Source organism: Erigeron canadensis, chromosome 8 (genome assembly GCF_010389155.1).
Source record: "Erigeron canadensis isolate Cc75 chromosome 8, C_canadensis_v1, whole genome shotgun sequence".
Taxonomy (NCBI): Eukaryota; Viridiplantae; Streptophyta; class Magnoliopsida; order Asterales; family Asteraceae; genus Erigeron; species Erigeron canadensis.
In genome coordinates, this window is record NC_057768.1 from 4026336 (window position 1) to 4047922 (window position 21587).

The 21587-nt window shown below is 33.1% G+C and overlaps 3 protein-coding genes and 1 long non-coding RNA gene across 4 annotated transcripts; 1 reads left to right on the forward strand and 3 right to left on the reverse strand.

The window, feature by feature from the left end:
• Positions 1-885: 885 nt before the first annotated feature.
• Positions 886-1647, reverse strand: LOC122610117. The gene has a single exon (XM_043783111.1). It carries the CDS (start codon positions 1645-1647, stop codon positions 886-888), a length of 762 nt encoding a protein of 253 aa, XP_043639046.1.
• Positions 1648-4606: 2959 nt separating this feature from the next.
• LOC122610118 lies at positions 4607-4915 on the reverse strand. Its single transcript, XM_043783113.1, has one exon. The coding sequence runs from the start codon at positions 4913-4915 to the stop codon at positions 4607-4609; it is 309 nt and encodes a 102-aa protein (XP_043639048.1).
• A 4289-nt stretch (positions 4916-9204) lies between these two features.
• LOC122609772 lies at positions 9205-11177 on the forward strand. The gene is made up of 2 exons (XR_006325392.1): positions 9205-9417; positions 10989-11177. It is a non-coding gene; the product is annotated as an uncharacterized LOC122609772 (long non-coding RNA).
• A 5972-nt stretch (positions 11178-17149) lies between these two features.
• LOC122609985 (subtilisin-like protease SBT1.7) lies at positions 17150-19776 on the reverse strand. Its single transcript, XM_043782950.1, has one exon. It carries the CDS (start codon positions 19739-19741, stop codon positions 17477-17479), a length of 2265 nt encoding a protein of 754 aa, XP_043638885.1. The 5' UTR covers positions 19742-19776; the 3' UTR covers positions 17150-17476.
• Between the last annotated feature and the right edge of the window lie 1811 nt (positions 19777-21587).

Genomic DNA, 21587 nt, shown 5'->3' on the forward strand with positions numbered 1-21587 from the left:
TTAATTTGTTAATTAATTTTTGTTGGCAATATTACAAAACTGGCGTCAATCAATTTCAACCTTTGATGTAATACATCCAATGGATCATAATGGTTCTCATAGAAAATAATTAGTTTTCGTTTTAACTTCACTATATATATATATATATATATATATCCAAAAATGTTATGATATTGGAATCTAGCCAATATCGTTGGAGTAGAGTAGTATCCAACCATTTATATCGAATGTGACAATTGGTTTTTTATTATCCATGGCATGATATGATAAAAAAAAAATCTTGAGGGTGGTCGGGTCACCTTCTACGTATATATGTGGTCCATATATACACGGATGGGTCTGATCCCGACTTGACGATGACATTGATTTGAGATTTTGATCATTTGTCCAATTATTAATCGAGACAAAATCGGTAAGTGTGTGTTTTTGTTGGATGGAAGCAATGAGAACAAATTTCTCTTGGATTTGGAAGGAGCTAGGCATAATCAAGTTATTCTTATTGTGCGTGACGATGTTCACAATGTTCACATCATCATGATAATAAAATTAATATGATGAGCCTTACAAGTTAGAATATACAATGAATGTATGTTGATCATATCTCATAATTATTAACCTCTAAAAAGTTAGAAATCATCAAACCTCAAAATAGTTTGATAATGTACACTTTGAAGGCGTGTTAGAAACTTAGAATTGATCATGTAGTATCTTGATTGCTCAGTTTTACACTTTCATGTAACTCACTTTACTTCTCTCATTTTTTAAGTAACGAATTAACGATACATATATGACTAATTTGATATACATAAAAATAATTATGGCATTTGATTTATAATCAAGTATTTAAACTAATTTAATACGTTGGAGGACTTGACCTTTCATGTTTCAATTACCTTTTCCAACGTTGCTGTTTTTCAAATTCGATATCCTTTCTCTTTTGACCATCAAAGAAGAAGAAGAAGAAACTGTACTCTCAACCACATTCGCCGTGCATTTACACCCTCCAAACAACAAAATGCTGTTGTTCTTCTGATTTTGATCATTCTTCATGCCCTTGTTACTAATCCCTTGACTTCTTTGACTCCTGTTCTTAAGATCCTCTAACCCGATTTCTTGTGGCTTCACTGGACCCAACTGAAAATATCTCCATTTTGACAAATTTGATGATGATTTCGAGTTGTTGTGATTCAAACTCCGTGTCTGTATCTGTGGAGTTGGACTTGGGTGTGAATGGAACTGGAACTGGTTTCGGTTTTGGTTTTGGTTTTTTATTGTAGCCCGTTTGAATTCGGGTCCAGATAAACTACTACTAGTACTACTCCCACTAGTAGCCGAATTATGACTACGAGTACTACTACTTCTACTACTCCCAACACTCACGGGTTGAGACTTTGAACCCGATACGGGCATAATTTGACCTTGAAAGAAAAGCTCGTCCGCAGTGCACATTTTATTTTGTGGCAAGTTTCGGTTACCAAAATCAAAGTGTTCTTCGTTTTCTTGAAAATGATTCGTTAGCGATTCATTATCTTCGTGATCATTGGTGGCTAGATCACATAGAGATAAAGCTTCATCATCATCCTCGGATTCTTGGTTTTTATGATGATAATATCGAACCCAATTGTCGACTAACATGTTTTGTTCCATTGATAATGTGATTTATTGTTTTGAAAGTGTACCGAATGATGTGATTCTTATAGAGATGGAGGCAAATGTATTTGAAATAAGATAAAGTGGAATTGAAATGGGAGAGAAATAAAAAAGACGAGAGAGTGGCTAGAAAGCAAGAATGAAAGTATTTTAATACAACAATCTCCTTTTCAAACTTTATTACTCCCTATTCTTTTTAGCCCATAAATGCTTTTTTATTAGGTTGTATCTAAAAATTGATAATTGATATCAGATTATATTCAGTTTTTGACAATTGAGTGTTGTTATTGTTATAAAAGTGTACAACTTAAGATCTTTTGACTTTTTAGCATGAACTAGTTGATTGACTTTGACTGTTGAGGCTATCGAAGTTTGACTACATCCAAAATGGTCGCGGGACTTATATGTTACGTTGTCAAAATTAATAAATGAAATATATTATATACTTTGCTTAAAGTACTAATTCAAACACGATGATGCTTGCATGTTCTTACATCATAAAAAAATAACACTTTATTCTAAATAGTATATAATTAAATGATGTTTTCCTTTACAAAACCGATCTAAAGTATAAACGGCGGTGCATGTTATCTCACTCGCATCTCTCGGTTTAATCATGGGAGGCTAGCTTGTGATTACTATTGAATGAATCTACTCATTCTATGTTATTGTTAGAAAAAGTTAAGGAAAAAGATTTTCCTCACATTTTTTTTTAACGGCTCCTCCACAATGTTTTTAATTATATAGCCATTGTTTTCTAAGTGTTTTCCTATTTTCTTGTCATAGGATGCAATGTGGTTTGTAATTTTCTCTTCTTGTATTTTGCCAATTTATGAGGCAGAAACTTTATTTCAATATTTTTGATAGTAAAATCATATCAATATATATTGTGTTATGTTCTTTTTATCTCCATTCTCCAACAATTACTCATGTGTTTTCCCTTTTCCATGCCTTCTATGATCATGTTGTTTCCTTTTTCATCTATTTTTTGCTTGTTTAAAAGGGTAATGTTTTAGACACCCTGTGTTACTGTCATGTAAAAATATGTGTAGTAGCAAAAAGTAATGTTTTAGTCACATAAGCAAATCACTTATCTATATTATATTATAAAACAAAAAGTTTTAGATTTTCAACATTTAACTTAAGTTTTCAATATTAATTTTAAGTATTTCTTCAAAATGTCTCTCCTATTTATTCTATATTTACCTAAAATAACTATAATACCATTTCTCTCTCCTCAAACTTCAACCAATCATTTTTTTTTTCTCTCCTCCATAAATCATTTATTCCTCCAATTCATTCAAAATCTTTTATTTCAATAACCGTACATCGATATAAAAATTATATGGGTGTTTTTAAAATTTCATGCTCTTTCATTAGAGATGTCATTCGATATACTTTTGACGAATTTTTAAATCCGAGGCGGAGCCCGTACGGCTAAGGCATTTAACTATCATACTCCATGACATATCAACTCCTATGGTCTATCACACTCTATGACATATCACACTCTATGACCTAGCATCTCACCGCCGCAACGCACAGATACTTACTCTCGTATAAATAAAACAAGATTGTTTTTATAACTTTTTTATTTATATTTTATTTATATGGCATGCCACCATTTTTTCCTAAACTATTTTTAAAAATATATGATGTCATAATAGATTTTCTTTTCTTTCAAAAACTATTTTTTATATTAGGCAATATGTCATTTTTTTCATATTATTTTTTTAACCTTATTTTTTTTAATTAATATGAAAAATAATCAACTATATCCTAACTTTTTAATTTTAGTTTCATATCTACCATTGGTTTATGATAGTTACTTTTTCATTTTTAATCACCCTAATCGATTTTATATATATATATATATTAATATTTATCTTTACAAGTTTATTATTATCTCCGTATCAAACTATAATGTATTGACAATAAATTACATACATATTTCAATATATTTTTTGGTTTTAAATTTTTAGTTAAACGTCCCGGATTGAGCTAGTTTTCCTATAAAAATAAATTATCTAAAACCGATGGATCAAATGTCTTATTTGCAAGGAATGTAATAGGCCACTTTGAAAATCGATCATCTACACTATTTTTAATTATACATACATTACCTTTTTACCAAACATGTTTCATAATCTTATATGAATCGGAGTTTCCTTAGGTAGCTATACATCTTCGATTATCTTTAAATTTCCGTGCTTGATAATTACGTCATCTTAAAAACACGTTTGGTGAAGTTAAAAACAGTAATATACTAAGAATTACCTATAACAAAGAGGATGCGACTAAGTTATACTAAAAATGATATTTAAGTTTTCATTTTCTTTTCCTCCCAAATGTAGCTAATTCCTAGAACTAAATCAAATTATTCGTCAATCTTGCCTGCTTCTATGTATATGAAGGACACTTTTTGGTGAAATTCCTTTAAATGTTTTTCTTATGTCTCAAACTCGAGCATGTAAAGCTGATAATTAACCACTGAACTATAATGGAAAGTATAAATAAAATCTAATACATTTTGTTTATAACTTTGATGATTTTATTGATGTAAATACGAATCATGCGTAGCTGAAGGTCTTTTTTGCTTATATAAAAACAAAAAACGGATTAATGTTCTCAGGATTAGACTTATTTTGTTTCAAAGTACGCGAACCTATTTTGTTTCAATTTTCAAACTTGGATCTTTCGGAAATATTGATACACTTTCATCCAAAATCCTGAGGGGCAGTGGACAAACATACTCTATTGTAATAAAATCTGACGAAATTTGTAACAATACAACTTGCAAAGTTGCAATACACATTTCATTTTGATATGAAAATTACATAACCCTTATACAAAAGCAACATACATAAAAAGCTAAAATACCAACAAGAAGCTTAAAGCCTATTCGATTACTCCCAAAACCAACACGGTATTTCGATCCCTCAAACAGCCCAAATTATTAGCAAACCCCATGCTGATTTATAGTATCAGTAATGGTTGCGGGATCACTAGCCTCTTCAGACTGTGTTGCAGCTGCGACCGCAACTGCACCACCAGTCTTAGAAGTAGGGGCATCTACTGATACCCCAGAAGTCGGGGCATCAGTAGATGCCATTGCCCCACGGCCCGGTTTCACCTCTTGGTGACCATGAGTGCCGTAACCTTTCTCTTTATAGTCCTCTAAATCTTTGTATTGCGTATACGGACTATCTTTTATTGGCAAACCTTCTAATTTCTGTTCATTATTTTTTGGCTGTTGACTCTCCATCTTTTTGTTTTTGTTATGTTAAATCTCTGATTGTTTAAGGACTATATATAGAAAATATTTGACTTTGAGGTTGTTTTTGTGGTGCCATGTGTTATGTACGTGGCATGGTTTTGTAAGCGGTGTAAGATGCAACGACTTTGTAGGGTATTGTCGATTGGGTCGGATTAAATGTACTATTTTTGTAACCAATCTTGATATATAAAATGCACCAATAAATGGGAGTAAAGTAGTAAACAAATCTAGTCTAGTCTCGCTTACCAATCAATAATCCAATGTTATCCTGTTAGCAAAAGGGAAATGAATACGAATAGCTGAACGGATGAACACAAACAAACTTTTTGCTATTTTGCTCGTTTAATTTTGAGATAAAACCAACATAAAATTAAAAAATTACTCCGTAATTTGCTTGTTTATGTTCGTTTATTTTTATTCGTGAACGAACAAAAACCAACGCAAACAAAAGAAAACAAATGCACGCAAATGAGTAAACATATTAGAAGCATTAAGATTAAATTCAACATCACTAAACATCCATTTCTCAAAAATACTCATCAGACATGCTTAATGTTGATTTTATTATTAGGCATTTAATTATTCAAGTAGCTTAGAAAAAAGTCTAAGTAATTCGTGATGACTATTCTAAATGATGGTTTGTAGAACAAAGTGTCGATTCTCGGTCATATAAATACGCCTTTGGCAGAACACCACCTATTTATCCTTTTAAAAAAATAGAATTAATATATATATATATATATATATATATATATATATATATATATATATATATATATATATATATTACTCCTTTATAATGATTATTCACCCCCCTATTTTAGGAAAGAGTTAGAAAATAATTAGATGAAAAATTACTAGATTGCTCTTAATAAACAACCTTTATGGAAAGGTTATTAGATATTACCATAATTACCCATAATGAATTAATTTATACTTTAAACCTTTATCTTCTAAAATATAACTATCATCATTGTATCAACTTACACGGTTAGATCACTCGACACCAATTGTCGATGTCATCGATCACCACCCATCACCAACACCACTAAACCACCGTCGCCGCCGCTGCATTGCGCGGGTACAATGCTAGTGTGGGTATATATATATATATTTTAGAGCTACCACTTTTTATATGTCTGGATATATTATTCATAGTTATGGAAGAGTATAATTATCATTTCCAAAATCTATCAAAATTTTATGGTACTTTTAAAACAAGATCAAAATCGTTTAAATCTTCAACCTTTCTTGGACCTAGGGATTGCTCATACATGGGCTGAGGGCATTAGCAAGAAAGGTTTCATTAATGGCCCATAAATTGTAGAAGGCCCTTCTCCGCACTTCATTCTTAATGGATCCGTCATAACCCATTTTGCCATCCAAATATCCAATACATTAACCCAATTAACTGATTAAGTCCTTCCAAAGCATTTGTTTTACACTTTTACTTGAACAAAATCCCAGATTAGAGTTGATCGGCTTTCTCATAAACAGGGAAAGGCGAAAGAGTTGTTGATTAGCATCGTAATATATTTTAACATATACTACATTTAAGATTTCAATACCAAGATGATCCACACACTTTCAAGTTCAAGTGACAACATAAAAAAAAAAAAAAAATTCTTCAAAAGTAAAACACAAACAATATGATTCACACGTGGTATAAAGCATAGTCACTTGAGTCGCGGTTCGCTCCGGTACGAATTCGTGGTTCGAATTCGCAATTCGCTAGGTTACCAAAATTCGGTTCGATGAGGGATAGGCTCATTTCGGTTTGATTCGGTACAATTTAGTTTCATCTCAATCAAAGATCCAAAGCTACATTATTGTTTTACATGTCAAGGACAATTTCGCTAAGCATCTAAAGACACTATATTATTTGCAAATAATTATCATTTCCAAAATCTATCAAAATTTTATCGTATTTGTAAAACAAGATCAAAAGCTTTTAATTGTTGAACCTTTCTTGGACCGAGGGGCTGCTCATCTATGGGCTGAGGGCGTTAGCAAGAAAAGTTTCAAAAATGGCCCATAAATTGTAAAGGGCCATTCTCCCCACTTCATTCTTAATGGATCCGTCATAACCCAGCTTGTCATCCAATACATATTACTCAATTAAGTCATTACCAAGCATTGGTTTTACACTTTTACTTGAACAATATCCCATATTAGAAGGATCGATCGGCTTTCTCATAAACGTAAACGTAAGATGTTTTCCTTGTTTAACTTACCCGAAAGAAAAAGCAGCTTCAATCCGAAAGGGGAGGTGAAAGAGTTGTTAATTAGCAGTGTAATATACTTTGGCATATACTACATGTAATATCCGTCTAAGTAACATATATCATATAACTGTGAGGTTATGGAAGGAGATACTCTAATTTCAGAAATCATGAAGGCCAGTCAAGACTTCTAGTTCAATTTCGAGGATGAAATCATTTTAAGTGGGATATGTTGTAACCACCATGAAAGATTTATAAAGACATAGTGTAAGTATTAGATTTATACTAGATTTTAAACCGGTGTCCAACACTGGACACGGCATTTACGATATTATTAATATCAGATCTTTATACATTTAACTATTTAAGTCATAAAAGCTTATAACTTTGAAGATATACGATTCCAAGTGTTATAATTTGCAAGTTGTAATATAACAATTACATGAGACATATTGATGGATCTGTTTGCCATAGTCACTCCACAAGGCAAATGATACAATAATTTCTATATTACAAAATTTTTTGAAACCAATTATATTCATAATGTGATATCAAACATACTTGTGAAAATTTAGAGAAAAATCGAGAGTTGTGATTGGTAAATAAACAAAATAATTAAATGATGAAATATTATAAATAATATTCTCAAGTTGATGGACTAAATATTATAAAAAATATAAATTAAGTATTTAGGGCTAAAAAATATAAATTATTGATGGAAAACAAAAAAGTGTAAATTAGTGAGACATTTTCTACAAATATTAATAATGATTATTAGGATTATGATAACATGAGCGAGAATCAATTTGACGAAATTGAGCGATGTAATTGGTTAATAAGTCATTAGTTCAACTGTTTTAAGCTCGTGTCTGATATACGGGGTTTACGATGTTATCAATAGTAGATGTTTTTATTATTATTTAATTTATAATATACTATTTTGAGTAATAAAAATTAATCGATATATCAACACTTTGAGTTTTATATTAAAATATATTTTTTAAATATATTCATCGAAATTGTTCTTAAAATGTTAATATATTTACATCAAATTTTATTTATTTTTAATTAATTAGTTTTATGTTTTCCACTGTCACTGTGGACCGAGACTACGCAAAGGTAGAACATCATAGAAACTTCACTGACTTTCTCAAATATAATAGAACATACAATTGGGTATATATTAGTTATTATTCAATTGGATATATATATTAGTTATTATTTTATTGGATAAATATTAACTATTATTTTATTAGATATATATTAACAATTATTATTTATTTAATATATTAAAATTATTGGGTAAAAAGTGTAAATTTGTGATGGAAAACAAAAAAGTGTAAATTAAAATCAAAATTGAAAACAATGGTCAACTTTAAAAAATCGAGAGTTGTGATTGGTCGATAAGTTATTAGAGCAACTGTGTTTTAGTATAATAAAAATATAACTAAATCGTTAATTTTATTTTTAATTAATTAACTCTAATACAAGTAGAGATGGCAAAAATACCCGTACCCGATGGGGAACCCGATACCCGCACCCGATTTGACCGGGGAATCCCCGAGTTGAGCGGGGATGGGGACGGGGATGGGAAACCGAAAATCCCCGATTCCCGTACCCGAACCCGAAATTACTATATATATTTATTATAATTACTTTAACTTCTTATCTATATTCTAGAATCAATTTTAAGTTTAAAGCTTTTGTTTAATACTTTTTATGTGTTATACTTTATTAATCATTTACTTAACATATATATTAGTTTATACATAAAAAGAAAATGTCGAAATATACATTCACCTACATATCTTCTATTAAGATAAATATATGTTCATTCAAAAAAAGTATCCCCGATACCTGATAGGGACGGGGATGAGGATTACAAGTGAAAATCGGGTACAGGGATGGAGATTGAGATCCCCGACAATTCCCGCCCCATTGTCATCCCTAAATACAAGGATAACTGTTCAAAAAGAAAAACTCTAATACAAGGATAAGAATCAAGTTTATGTATGTGACTTATAATCAGTTGATAACCCAAGAGTCCAACACCTTTTCAAATAGCATGACTCTTAAATCCCGAATGATGGGCTAGATTACAGATTTCTCGATCGGGCCTAACTACGTTTTATAAACATCCGCATTCCTTCTTTCATTCTTTCGCTAAAAACAAAACAACTCCTCCAAAATTAAAGAGGGGAGGGACGATCAATGCAAGAAAAAAAGCAAGTGTTAAAATAATTCTGTCCAAATCTTCTACGTTTAGAGGTATATCCCAAACTAGTCTTTCAAATATTATGATCATGTAATCACTGTTAATGATGTAAAACTGATAGTAATATTCTTAATGAACTGAGCCAAGTCAAGGACTGTTAGAAGTAAACGGGTTACAACAAAACGGGTACGGGTACAACTCTGGTGAAGAAGAAGACTGCATGAAAATTGTTATCGGCTTTAAGTATTGAGTTTTTGAAATAAACCAGATTACTAATATACTTATTATTGAGTATTAATATTGTGTATGAGATTTGAAACAATGCTTTATAGATACTACTATATTGATGACTACGCGTGATAGCCAACAAGTTTTATAAAGATAATGACCCAGACTTAATTATCTCTAAATTCAGTATGATCAGGATGTATTTTTACCTATTATGACTTTACTTTCTAAACTAGGTTGAATATACAGATGTAAGATATGGCTTCAAGGTTTCCTTAATAAATCTTGGTCGTATATACCTATATGTATATAAGGAGCGTACTACTATTTTTGTAAAATAATTTGGTATGGAATTCTGTTAATTACTTTAAGGTCCTGGTGTAAATATTTTTGAGCTCAGTAACTTAGCAAAATAATTGGGTATTTATAATCATTATTGAATTATACTAGAAAATGGGATATATGGAATATTAAGAAGTAAAGAGTGGGACAGTTAGAGGTGGATGCTAAATTTAGTTATATAATTCGATGTAGATCATGTAGATCACCTGTTCAGGTACGGATGCCCGTACTTATTCTTTCAGTGTTACTCTTAAATGATTATTTTGATATATCTTTGTTATTCTTGAAATACTTCGTGACTTCATTATTTGATTCTTTTTTACTTGAGCCAAAATGATATTTTGAATCGATAAATTGTGAAACCTTGACTTGGAGAAAAATCTCGTTGAAATGTACTTTGAGAAACTTGGAAATGTGGATTTTGAAAATACTTATGGAGTAAGGTTGGATTTTTGTGAAATTTTGAAACCCTTTAGTTGTAGACAGGAGTTAGGAATATCGAGTTAACTACCTGTGGAGGTACTACAGGCATGTCATTGTGGCGACCAATGACATGACCCTATCCGTGGCGGTGTGATTAGTCCACGACGTCTCCACCTTTTTTACATGATATGTGATATGTGATTATGCTCGTGGGAGAGCCTTTATGATTATTTGTGGAGGCGTATGCATGCATCCTAGGCTATATTGTGATATGATATGATTATTGTACGGATATGTGTTGTAGTGCCCATATGTACCTTTCGGGTTGGATACACGCACAGATGTGTATTAACTTTGATTTGTGATATTATTATTGGGCACCTGGAGTGTGCTCTTGGATATTTGATATGTAGGATACTCGGTATAAAACATCCAAAACCTTTCTTTTGCTTCAACCTTTAAACATTTTTACTCTAGAGTTAAGGCTGGTACTTGATGGAGACTTTTGGAAATTAAAATGATTTGATTAATCTTTCTTCTTATTTCATTATATCATTATTATTGTTTATTATTATCAATATCCACACACTGAGCATTTGGCTCAGCTGCATTTTCTTTTTCCATGTGGCAGGTCAGGGATGATATGGGAAGAGTGAGGGTAACCCTAGACCTTGGAGATTATTAGAGTTTATGCTTTATTTCTTTATTAGCATGTTCAGACTTTTATTTTTGTGTAAGGAATCCACGTTTGAGTATGAGAACTTTCCGTTGTACTCTAGAACGTATCTTTATTTATCATAATTGGAGACTTTTTAGTGAATTATTGTTCTTTTAGCATTTTGTGTAATCTCCTATTCCATTTTGAGATGGGGTGTTACACTACATTTATCAAGATTTCAATTTTCAACACCAATATAATAGACACAATTTCAAGTTCTAGTGACAACATAGAAAAAAAACTCTTCGAAAGTAAAAACAGAAACAATATGATTCACATGTGGTATAAAGTTTCGTCTCAAAAAGCTACATTATTGTTTTACATGTCAAGGACAATTTCGTTAAAGCTTCTAAAGACACACATATAATTTGCAAATAATGTAGACTTGTCGAGGTAATGGTGTGAGAGTGAGATACATAAAGTTGTGGTCTTATGTATGATGGGGACATTCACTCAACTAGTGGTGCATCTTTGGGTTTTAGATTGCTAATGACCTCTACATGCCATGTACCACAACTTGAACTTTTCAGAAAATGAAATATATTTATAGTTTGCGATAATATGGGGTTTAATACCAGTCACTAGTATATAAGCTTCTTTGAAGACTACCGACGTACATTTATTCTTTTTTGTTATATAAGTTCCAGACTTAAATAAGTTTATTGTTGTTGTACCGTTAATCTATTTGAAATGTACAATTTCTCAAGAAATAGAGCAATATTTTAAATAAGTTTTTTTCCTTTTATCGTTGTAGTACTATTAAATGTTAGAGCACTCACAATGCCTTTGTTATTTTTTCATCATCCACACAATACTGGTCCGACAATGAACCAACACCAATAAGGCTGACTTATTATTGGCTCGTTATAAGGTTATTCATTATTTTAATAACAAATGATGGTTTTTTTTTAATTGAGGATTTGGTAAATTGTATATTATTGATTTTGTAAAGAATTAGCTATTAATTGGTAGTAGAAGATGATTTTTCTGATGTAATATTGACAAAACTAACTAGATCAATACCCGATCGTTGACCGAGTTATGAAATTGACCTAAAAACAACTGATTTGACATACTTAATCAAAACCAATCCACTTAAAAGGATACTTGACTAACCAACTTATCTTACTTATCAACCCGCTAACCTATAATTTAATCAACTTATTTTACTTATCAACCCGCTAACCTATAATTTGGCCAACTCTGTAAACCCAGGTCGATCACGAGTTGAACTTTTGAACATGAAACTTTTAATGTTTAGAGTTAGATCAGAGAGTGCAACATGTCAACATAACTGGGTCGTGCTTATATATTATATATTATCGTAATTAAAAAGTCAATATAACAACAAATGGTAATGTAAAAACAATACAAATAAAAATTCAACTTTGTAGTAAAAAAAGGTAATTGGATAGAAATCATCTCATGTACCATTTGGTATCCACTAATCCTCCAGTCAGGCTAGTGTCCAGATGATTCTCAGTCACTTAATAATCCTTTGATTATCTCAAATTTGACCTCCCCTGTAAAGTGGTGGCTAGTGGCTACTAGACTATTACCCAAAGGTTTTCAACTTTGTAGTATGATACACCTTAAACTCTCTATGTTACACAACCCTCACGAATGCCAGCAGCCAGAAACCGTCACTTACTTTTTAACTTCATGTCCTTACGATAACATTTAAAAAACATTTGGATGCCATGTATTATTCGAGCACACTTCTAATCTATGTAAAAACTCTAACATCTAGTTATTTTTGAATTTATGATTGCAAAATTTTGTATGTAATGGGCTCCTGATGTGCCAAATCGAGCTTTAATATTTATAAACTAAAACTACCAAAGAACTAACTATTACGCACTCACGGGCAGTGGACCCGATCGTTTGTAATACAGCAAAGAGGTAAGTCTGAGTTCGTTCTCAGGGACTGTGAAATGATTAATTGCTTGTTTAATGGTTTGGAAAACAGGTGTTGCTCGAAATTCCCTTTGACAATTAAACAAATTGATTTGCCAATTGATTGCATTAAATTAAAGAAAGATTCAGACAAAATAATTAAAAGTCATCCACCTTGACTTCCCTTGACTTTAAATGTGATTGCATTTGATGAGGAACAAATTCTTAAGAGTTTGAAAAGTAGTCGTGACAAGATTAAACTATTCACGTGGTACCACCATCCATGAATAATTTATCGATCCACCTGACTAGTCTAATTACCCGAGCCGGTACCACCAAGACCAAGACAATTCTTCTAACGATAGTTTTTATCTACTTATCAAATTATCAATTGAACCTATGTGACAATAACGTGGTACCACCAACCGATATCAATCACGTTGACAATTTTAATCTTTACTTAAAATGATATTCACTATCATACCATGAACTAGTGATAATTACTTATAGACAAGTAACCGTTTTAAAATCACATACACATTCGACTGGTACCACCAACGAAGAATCATATGCAACCAATATCGATTTTAATTAAATGAAAAGAATTAAAACCATCAAGATCACAGAACAACGATAATTAAATAAACCCTTTTAAATTAAAAATATAGCAATCACATTATCCGTCTAGTTTCATCAAGGTGGACGATTAAGCAGTTAGCCACTCATGATCAATTCACAATAATCAAAGAAACGGAAAAGAAACATGAAGTACCAATTGTTTGAAGAAAATAATTTGCAAGACAATAATGTAGATACGATCTAGATGGGTGCCCGTAATATCTTCAATGAGTCCGCCTAAGTGAAACACTTGATTGGAGAAGGAAGAATCCTGATAGAGCAGCTCCTAGAAAGAGTTTGAATGCCTCGAAATTCGTGCCTAGGGTTTATATTTATACCTCTTGAAAAATAAGGCTTTAAGTCGGCCGTTGACTTTTGTTGACCAGCCTCCCACTGCGGCGCAGTGGTCATGTAAAGGCCTCCACTGCGTCGCAGCCAAATATCACTGGAATTCCCTTCGTATGCAACATGGATGACTGCGGCGCAGTGGGATCGTGCATGCCATCCACTGCGGCGCAGCCAAATATCACTGGCAAATCTTCGCGTGCAAAAGGGGTGACTGCGGCGCAGTGGACTCGTACAAACCCACCACTGCGGCGCAGCCAAATCTCACTGGACAAAAATCACTCGTGCATGAATAACCACTGCGGCGCAGTGGGCAGATGTGCATTTCCACTGCGTCGCAGTGGACACAAAACTTCGACCACCTCGTTTTCAACTTCCAACTCGCCACTTTCATTATTTCTTTTGCATAAATCAACTTTCGACTTCATGAATTATTGTATTAGCCAATAGTCTTCCAAATGTGAGCCAAATCACTACGTAACCTGCTAAGCGCCTGAAACTACTAACAAACACCATAAACGCGCCAAATGCACACAAAGTAGACTTAAAACATATAAATAAATAGCCAATAATGATGTGGGTAATGGGTATAAATTAGTCACATCAGCTCCCTTTGGGGGTACCAGCGGGGTAAGGCGTCTTGAACCCTAAACATACTGCCCGTTTGGATGTCACTGCTCAACTCGATGGAATGACCTTCCCATCCGCCGTTAAAAAAAATATTCTATCATATTCTTTCTTATAGTATTTTTTTCTTGGAAATTAGAAATTTGGTGTGAGAGTTTATAAGTTTACCATTTACCAAATTAACTAAAATAGAAAACTTCCATTAATTTGAAACTAATCGATCAAAAATGTGAAAATATCAAACATTATTCATCATATATAATTCAAAACTAATTAAATTTTCCCCCCCATTGGGTATTTGAAATAGGCATTTCTACTTCGAGTGAGCTCTCTAGCGCGGACACGGTTAAGACAACGTATGTTAGACCTCTCGCTGTCGAATCACGACACGAAATATTCAAGAGAAATTCACCTTTCAAAAAAAAAAATATCTACTGTGGTGTAAGAATAACTAATTAAAGTATGTTGTTATACACAAACACTCTTATCATTGTCGTATGATTTGTTTTTTTTAGTGTACTATGTACTTAAAATTTTTAAAGCAATTAGTTAGTATGTTTAATACAATTGAAAAGTTATCATGTTTATATCTTTTGACTTTTATAATTTTAGAAATTTGACTTTAAATTTTAAAGGCCAAGATTTAAAGGATTGTGAATTTTAATGATTAGGATTAAAAGTTAGCTTTATTTTTTTTTCTATGATATGATAGCCATATATATATATAACTATAGGATAATAATAAATTTGTACATCCGGAATGTATTTTGTTTTTAGATGGCCATTTACAAAGATACAAATATACAATAATACACTATGAGTCATTTGCCTGAAACCCCATCTCCCACTACTCTTGTAATTTAACACAAAGGAGCCCACAATATACCCCATTCCGACCCAAATCCACTATCACCAATAAACGAAAGTTTTTTGTAGTTTTTAGTTTTGATTAAACTAGATGGGTGCCCGCGAATTGTAGCGGTACCATTAAAAAAACAATAGTTAAGTGTGGTGATGATGAATACGGAAGGCGATGGTTGGGGTGTCGGTGATGATGGACACTGTCACACTGGAAAGTGATAATATGAAAGAAAAGGGAGACAAAAAAAAGTGGTGTGAATGTATGTTATTTATTTTAGGGTTAGGGGTAATTTAAGTGTATTGTAAAAAGTGTTTAAAGTCTCAAACCTTATTCTCTTTATAAGGGTTTATATATATATATAGAGAGAGAGAGATAGAGAGAGATTAAATAACATATATAGGGGCTACTCTAACAAATAAAATATCAATACGATAAAACATCCATATCAATATTTAGAAAAAGAAAGAAAAAAAACTGTAAGTTTTGATATGGACTTTCTGTTGTTATTATCTATTAAAGCCTATTTTATGTTAGCTATTTTTGACCTCATGGACAGATAATAGTGGTTTCCCTTGTGTGATATATCTATTTATTTACATAATTGACTCGTTGAATAGCCTTTGAAATTGTAGCATTTACAATGATGAGTCCGTTTGAATAAAATGAATCTTTATCACATTGTATGATCAATTAGTGGAAAGAATATAATCAACAATGCTATTTTGCACATGAAATCTTGGAAAGTTTAAAGGAGTTATCAAGTGATACTTTATCTTTTTCATTGACTTTGCTTTTTGACCTAACTGATGTATCATTTCTATAAAAATTACAGAGGTTTTATATATCGTGACAAATGACAATATATTAGAGTAGTAGCCAAGTGACTCGAATCTAAAATATGAAACACTAATTCTAATATATCCACTAGGCCCATACTCAAGTTTTAGGACCTACAAATTATCACAAACTATTTCCAGATGACTACTTTTATTAGTTAGACAAAGGTGGTTAGGACTTGGTTAGGCTCAGAATTGGCCTTTTGACAATTAGTTGGATACCTAAAAGTTGTCCTTTGTTAAGAGACTCGAAATCCACATGTGGGATGTGCGATGGTGAATAATCTATAAACTTCAGCTATGACACGTAGCTAGAAGAGGCGGAAATGGCTTCATCGACCTTCGGGTTAGAATTATGGTCAATAGTGATGGTGTAATAGACCATCATAATGGTTTTGAGTGAAGTTGTATTCTTGTAAATATTTTAATTGATTTTAACATTTTTGTAATTTTTTTTTGCGAACAAATATGAGATTGGGTACCCGTGGGTAACGTCCCAATGACTTGAGGTAAGCACCAACTAAACTAAATAAAACATACGTAGCCCCTAGTCCATTTAACTCCACGTCCCGAGAAACGAGAAATCTATTTATTCGCCCACTTGTAGGCAATATGGCAACAGATTGATGGTAAAATCCGATGCAACCTTAAACTTGAACCCGAGTCTAGATAAAAGAGTAATTTCCATCTACTTAATTTTTTTTAAAAGCCAAGACAAAGCTCATGTACTGATATAATTCATTTTTTTGCGATTTGAAGGGGTGAACATATGATGGGCGATGGATCAAATTACAATACGAATGCTAGTCGGTAAAAATGTCAAGAATATCGATTATTGAAAATAATCGTTTTCAAATTTGATAATATCTACATTACTTTAACTCAAAAGATGAAAACAGAACTCATTTTAAATCAATCTAGAAGAATAACTTAAGATGGTTACAAGGAAGAAAACATTCCCAACTTTATTACTTACATATTCTTCATGTTTTCAACCTCAAACATCATTAACAATTGAGATCTATCCAATCCCTTAATAAACAATCTTAAATTCAAACAATATACTATTAATAATAATTATAATAATTAAATTAAAAGCGGAAATGAAGAAGAAAAAAATTGAAATTTAGATCTTATAATCAACCACCAACGCCCACTCCCCTTTTTGGGAGAGTCTTGAACACCTTGTTAAAATAACACACTTAATTTCCTACCAATTACCAACTAACAGCCACCGGACTTCCCACCACATGCTTCCCGTCCGACCACTCAATCCGGCCAAACGCATTCGAGTTCACTGCCATGCGACCCATCGTAAACGTCACCGTGTATGATTTCTTCTCATTCACTTGACTAAATGTCAAAGTTTCAGGAACCACAGACATCTGAACGGACTTATTATCCGAAAATGTAGACACTTTGTATGTAGATGAAGCCGGGCCAACATTTGTTACCGTCCTAGTGTGTTTAACCACGGTGGAGTCCGATGGAACCACAACGGCAAAAGACGGGTAGTTGAGATTACCAACGAAATATTTCTTGCTAGCGTCACAAGTAGTGTTTCTCTTAGTCACTAACTGTATTTGTGAAGCTGTGTAATTTAATGCGCAAAGGAAATCAAAATAATCATCCGCGCTGATATCATAAACTAGCCCTGGATTAACGGCAGATACCGGGTCCACATGTCCGGCACCGTGATCAAACGGTGTAGATGGGTTCCCTGTAGCAAGATCTTGAATCATTTTACCATCTTTGTAAGATGTGTATGCAGTAGTCATAAGAGCGGATTTAATAACCGCTGGACTCCATTCTGGATGCGCAGCCTTCAGCAAGGCTGCGAGTCCACTTACATGGGGGCAAGACATCGACGTGCCGGATATAATGTTATATCCGACACGGCGAGAGTCGTCTGGCAAACCAGTCGGCCCGACAGCCCCTGTCCAACCCGCTAAGATATTCACACCTGGTGCTAACATATCCGGCTTTAGAATCTCGGGGGTGATACTATTAGGTCCACGAGAACTAAAAGATGCTACTACCGGCGACGGTGTGATCCCCAACTTCGTCCCTTCAAAGACAATCGTGGCCGTTGGATTCGCATCCGAAATCACATACTTCCTAATCTCATCACCAGCTTTCTGGCCTACCGTCGTAGCAGGTAACAAATGAGCATCCGCCACCAATTCCTCCCCATTCGCTGCGGTGTTAGTCAAAACCATACCCGCCCCACCCGCTTCTTTCACCACAGATCCCTTTTGAACCCTAGCATTAACCCCACGGTCACAAAGCACAATTTTACCCTTAACCAAACTAGGCACTAAGGTTCCAGGCATACAAAGAGCCCCACTAGTCGAATTACTAGCGTTGCCCGCATACACAAATGGCAACATCTGATTGGGCAATATTGGGCCGCGGTACAACGACACGCCCGAATAGTTTTTCCCATTGCCTAAACTAACAGAGGCCGGGAAATCACGATCTAATGTCCCGGCCCCTACTGTTGTGATCCAAGGTGACACATTAGACAAACTATAAGAAGTCGGCCCGGCATTTCCGGCCGAACAACTTACTAAAATACCCTTTTCCATTGCCGCAAAAGCGCCTATAGCTACACTATCTCTATAATAATCGGCGGTACCACCACCAAGAGATAAAGACAAAACATTAACATTGTCGGTTATTGCTTTTTCCATAGCGGCTAAAATATCGGAGCTAAAACAACCACCCAACCAACAAACTTTATAAACTGCTACTCTTGCTTTTGGAGCCATCCCGCGAGCCGACCCGGCTGCGTAACCCAACAAATTCGCTCCCGCGACAACCGAACCCCCGGTTGTCGTGGAAGTGTGGGTCCCGTGGCCGTCGTCATCTCGGGGAGATCGGCTCTCTTTTGACTCATCAATTGGACCCAAAGTCGCCTCATACCCTTTTGCAAAAAACCTCGCCCCAATTAACTTTTTGTTACAGCTTTGAGTAGTAAAATTAGTACCTGTCTCACACGCGCCGTTCCACGCGCTTGGAATCGGTCCCATACCGGTATCATCAAAACTTTTGCTCTCCGGCCAAACACCGGTGTCCAAAATTCCGATGATGACGTCACTGTCACCGGAGCTTTGTGGGAACAAATTTGTATTCTGGTCTAGACCGAGAAACTCGGGAGTCCGCGTTGTGTGGAGCTCGTATTTCAATTCCGGCAAGACAGCGAGAATCCCGGGGAGGTTTTCGAGAGATTCGGCTTCTTCTTGGGTGAGTTTTGTAGAGAATCCATGTATGACGTTTTGGTATGTATAAATCATTTCTGCCGATTTCGACACCGATTTGAGCGAGGCATCGAACCAATGAGCGTGGTCCACGTCTTCACCGAAAGTAGTTGTCGGTTTTTGGTGTTTGGACATATGAACAATGTAAGTTTTTTTGTTATCGTCGGCAGTTGAAACATTGCAAAAACATAAAACAAGAAGGACAAGTAATTTGATTATCATTTTTTTTAGTAGGTGGTTTCTTTTGATTATATAGATATAGATAGAGGTTATATAGAAGGTTATATATTTAGAGATACAAAAGCATTATTATTGTTATTGTTATATAGAATAGTGAAGGAGTGTGAGTGAGTGAGTGTGAATAAATATAGCTGTAAATTAAAAAAAAAAGGGTTGGAGGTTGCAGACTTTGAGAAGGTGGTAGGGACGGTGAGATAGTGTCTGGTTCTGTGATTGATTGCTTTAATACAAAAGAGAGGACAACTTTTGTACGTGTTTGAGTGTGTATACATAGATGATATAGATATAGATATACAATTTTATATGTTCTTGTTGTGGTTTAACATACACATACCTTCCTTTTACCTGTTTTACTCTTAAAATTTTTAAAATTTCTAATACAGTATTATTATCACACTACAAAATAATGTTTTATTTATTCACACTTTTAGTTAGCGTGAACAAATTAAAAATTTTACCACGCTTTTATGTGTGTAAAAATATGTAGAAATAAAAGTGTGTAACAATTTCTCCACACTAAAAAGTATGTAAAACTAAAAGTTCACACTTTTTAGTGTGGACTTTCATTTTTATTTTGTAACACCTCATTTGTCCATGGTAATTAAAAAGTTAGTGTGAACAAATGAGGTGTTTACAAATAATTATGAAAGTTCACAAAAAAGTGTGAACTTTTAGTTATACACACTTTTTAGTGTAGAGAAATTTATACACATTTTTATATCTATGTATTTTTACACATAAAAAGGTATGATAAAATTTTTAATTTGTTCACACTCACTAAAGTATGGACAAATGCAATAATTTTTGTAATGTCACATCAGCACTATACAATTACCGTATTACATTACAAATTTACAATAACTAAAAATATATTATTATTTTGATATATTAATATATACTACAATAAATACAACATATTTAATTGCACATAACAATGTTAGATAACTTAATAATATATATAATTGATGAAACAGATTTAATGTAATTTGATAAAACGTATTGATGATGATCTGTGAAATAGTTCGATGAAATTGTTGTAAAATGGATTTATAAAATAGTCGTGGTATAATAGTGTACTTTATTGTAATTTATAAATAAAAATATGTTATATCAATGTTTTTCTACCCGTCGTTCACCACGGCATCGAGTGAACGACATCTGACCACAATCCAACTTCGACATTGGTTATTAGCCGTGTAACAGACTGTCCGATGGTGTAGGTATCAAAACCCTTCAATATTACAAACGAGCTATGAGTAAGTTTGAAAGTTTTGAATATTTTAACCAAGGTTTTGTAGCTAGTAATCCTAGTATAATTATGTTTAAAAAGGATGGAGTAATTTCTTTCTATGTAGATTGTATAGATGGTTTTAATAGACACATGCCCTACCGTGTCTAGGAGATATTTATTTTTTAAGTTGGATAGACGGCATTTGATTTACTTTTTAGATAATATGTTAAACTAACTAATTATTAAACCATTTGTTTATCAATGTGGTTTATTTTGTTAAGAGGCGTTTACTTGAGGTAATGTGACTTAACTATTGTGATTTACAAGTTTTGTGTTTAATAAGATATTTTAATCTTAATGAACAGTTTCAAATGACCGTTTTAAATTTTAGATCATACTTTGTTTTTAAAATATGAAAATGTGCAAAATAAAATATCAAATCAAATATACTCATTAATATAGTAATATTTATATATCCTTCTTAATTTTTTTTTTAAGCTAGTCAATAGTATGTTTAGGTCGAACCATACATGTTTAGGATGAAACTTAGATGATATTCGAAAATCTCCCTAATAATCCGCTTAATATATTCGTCTA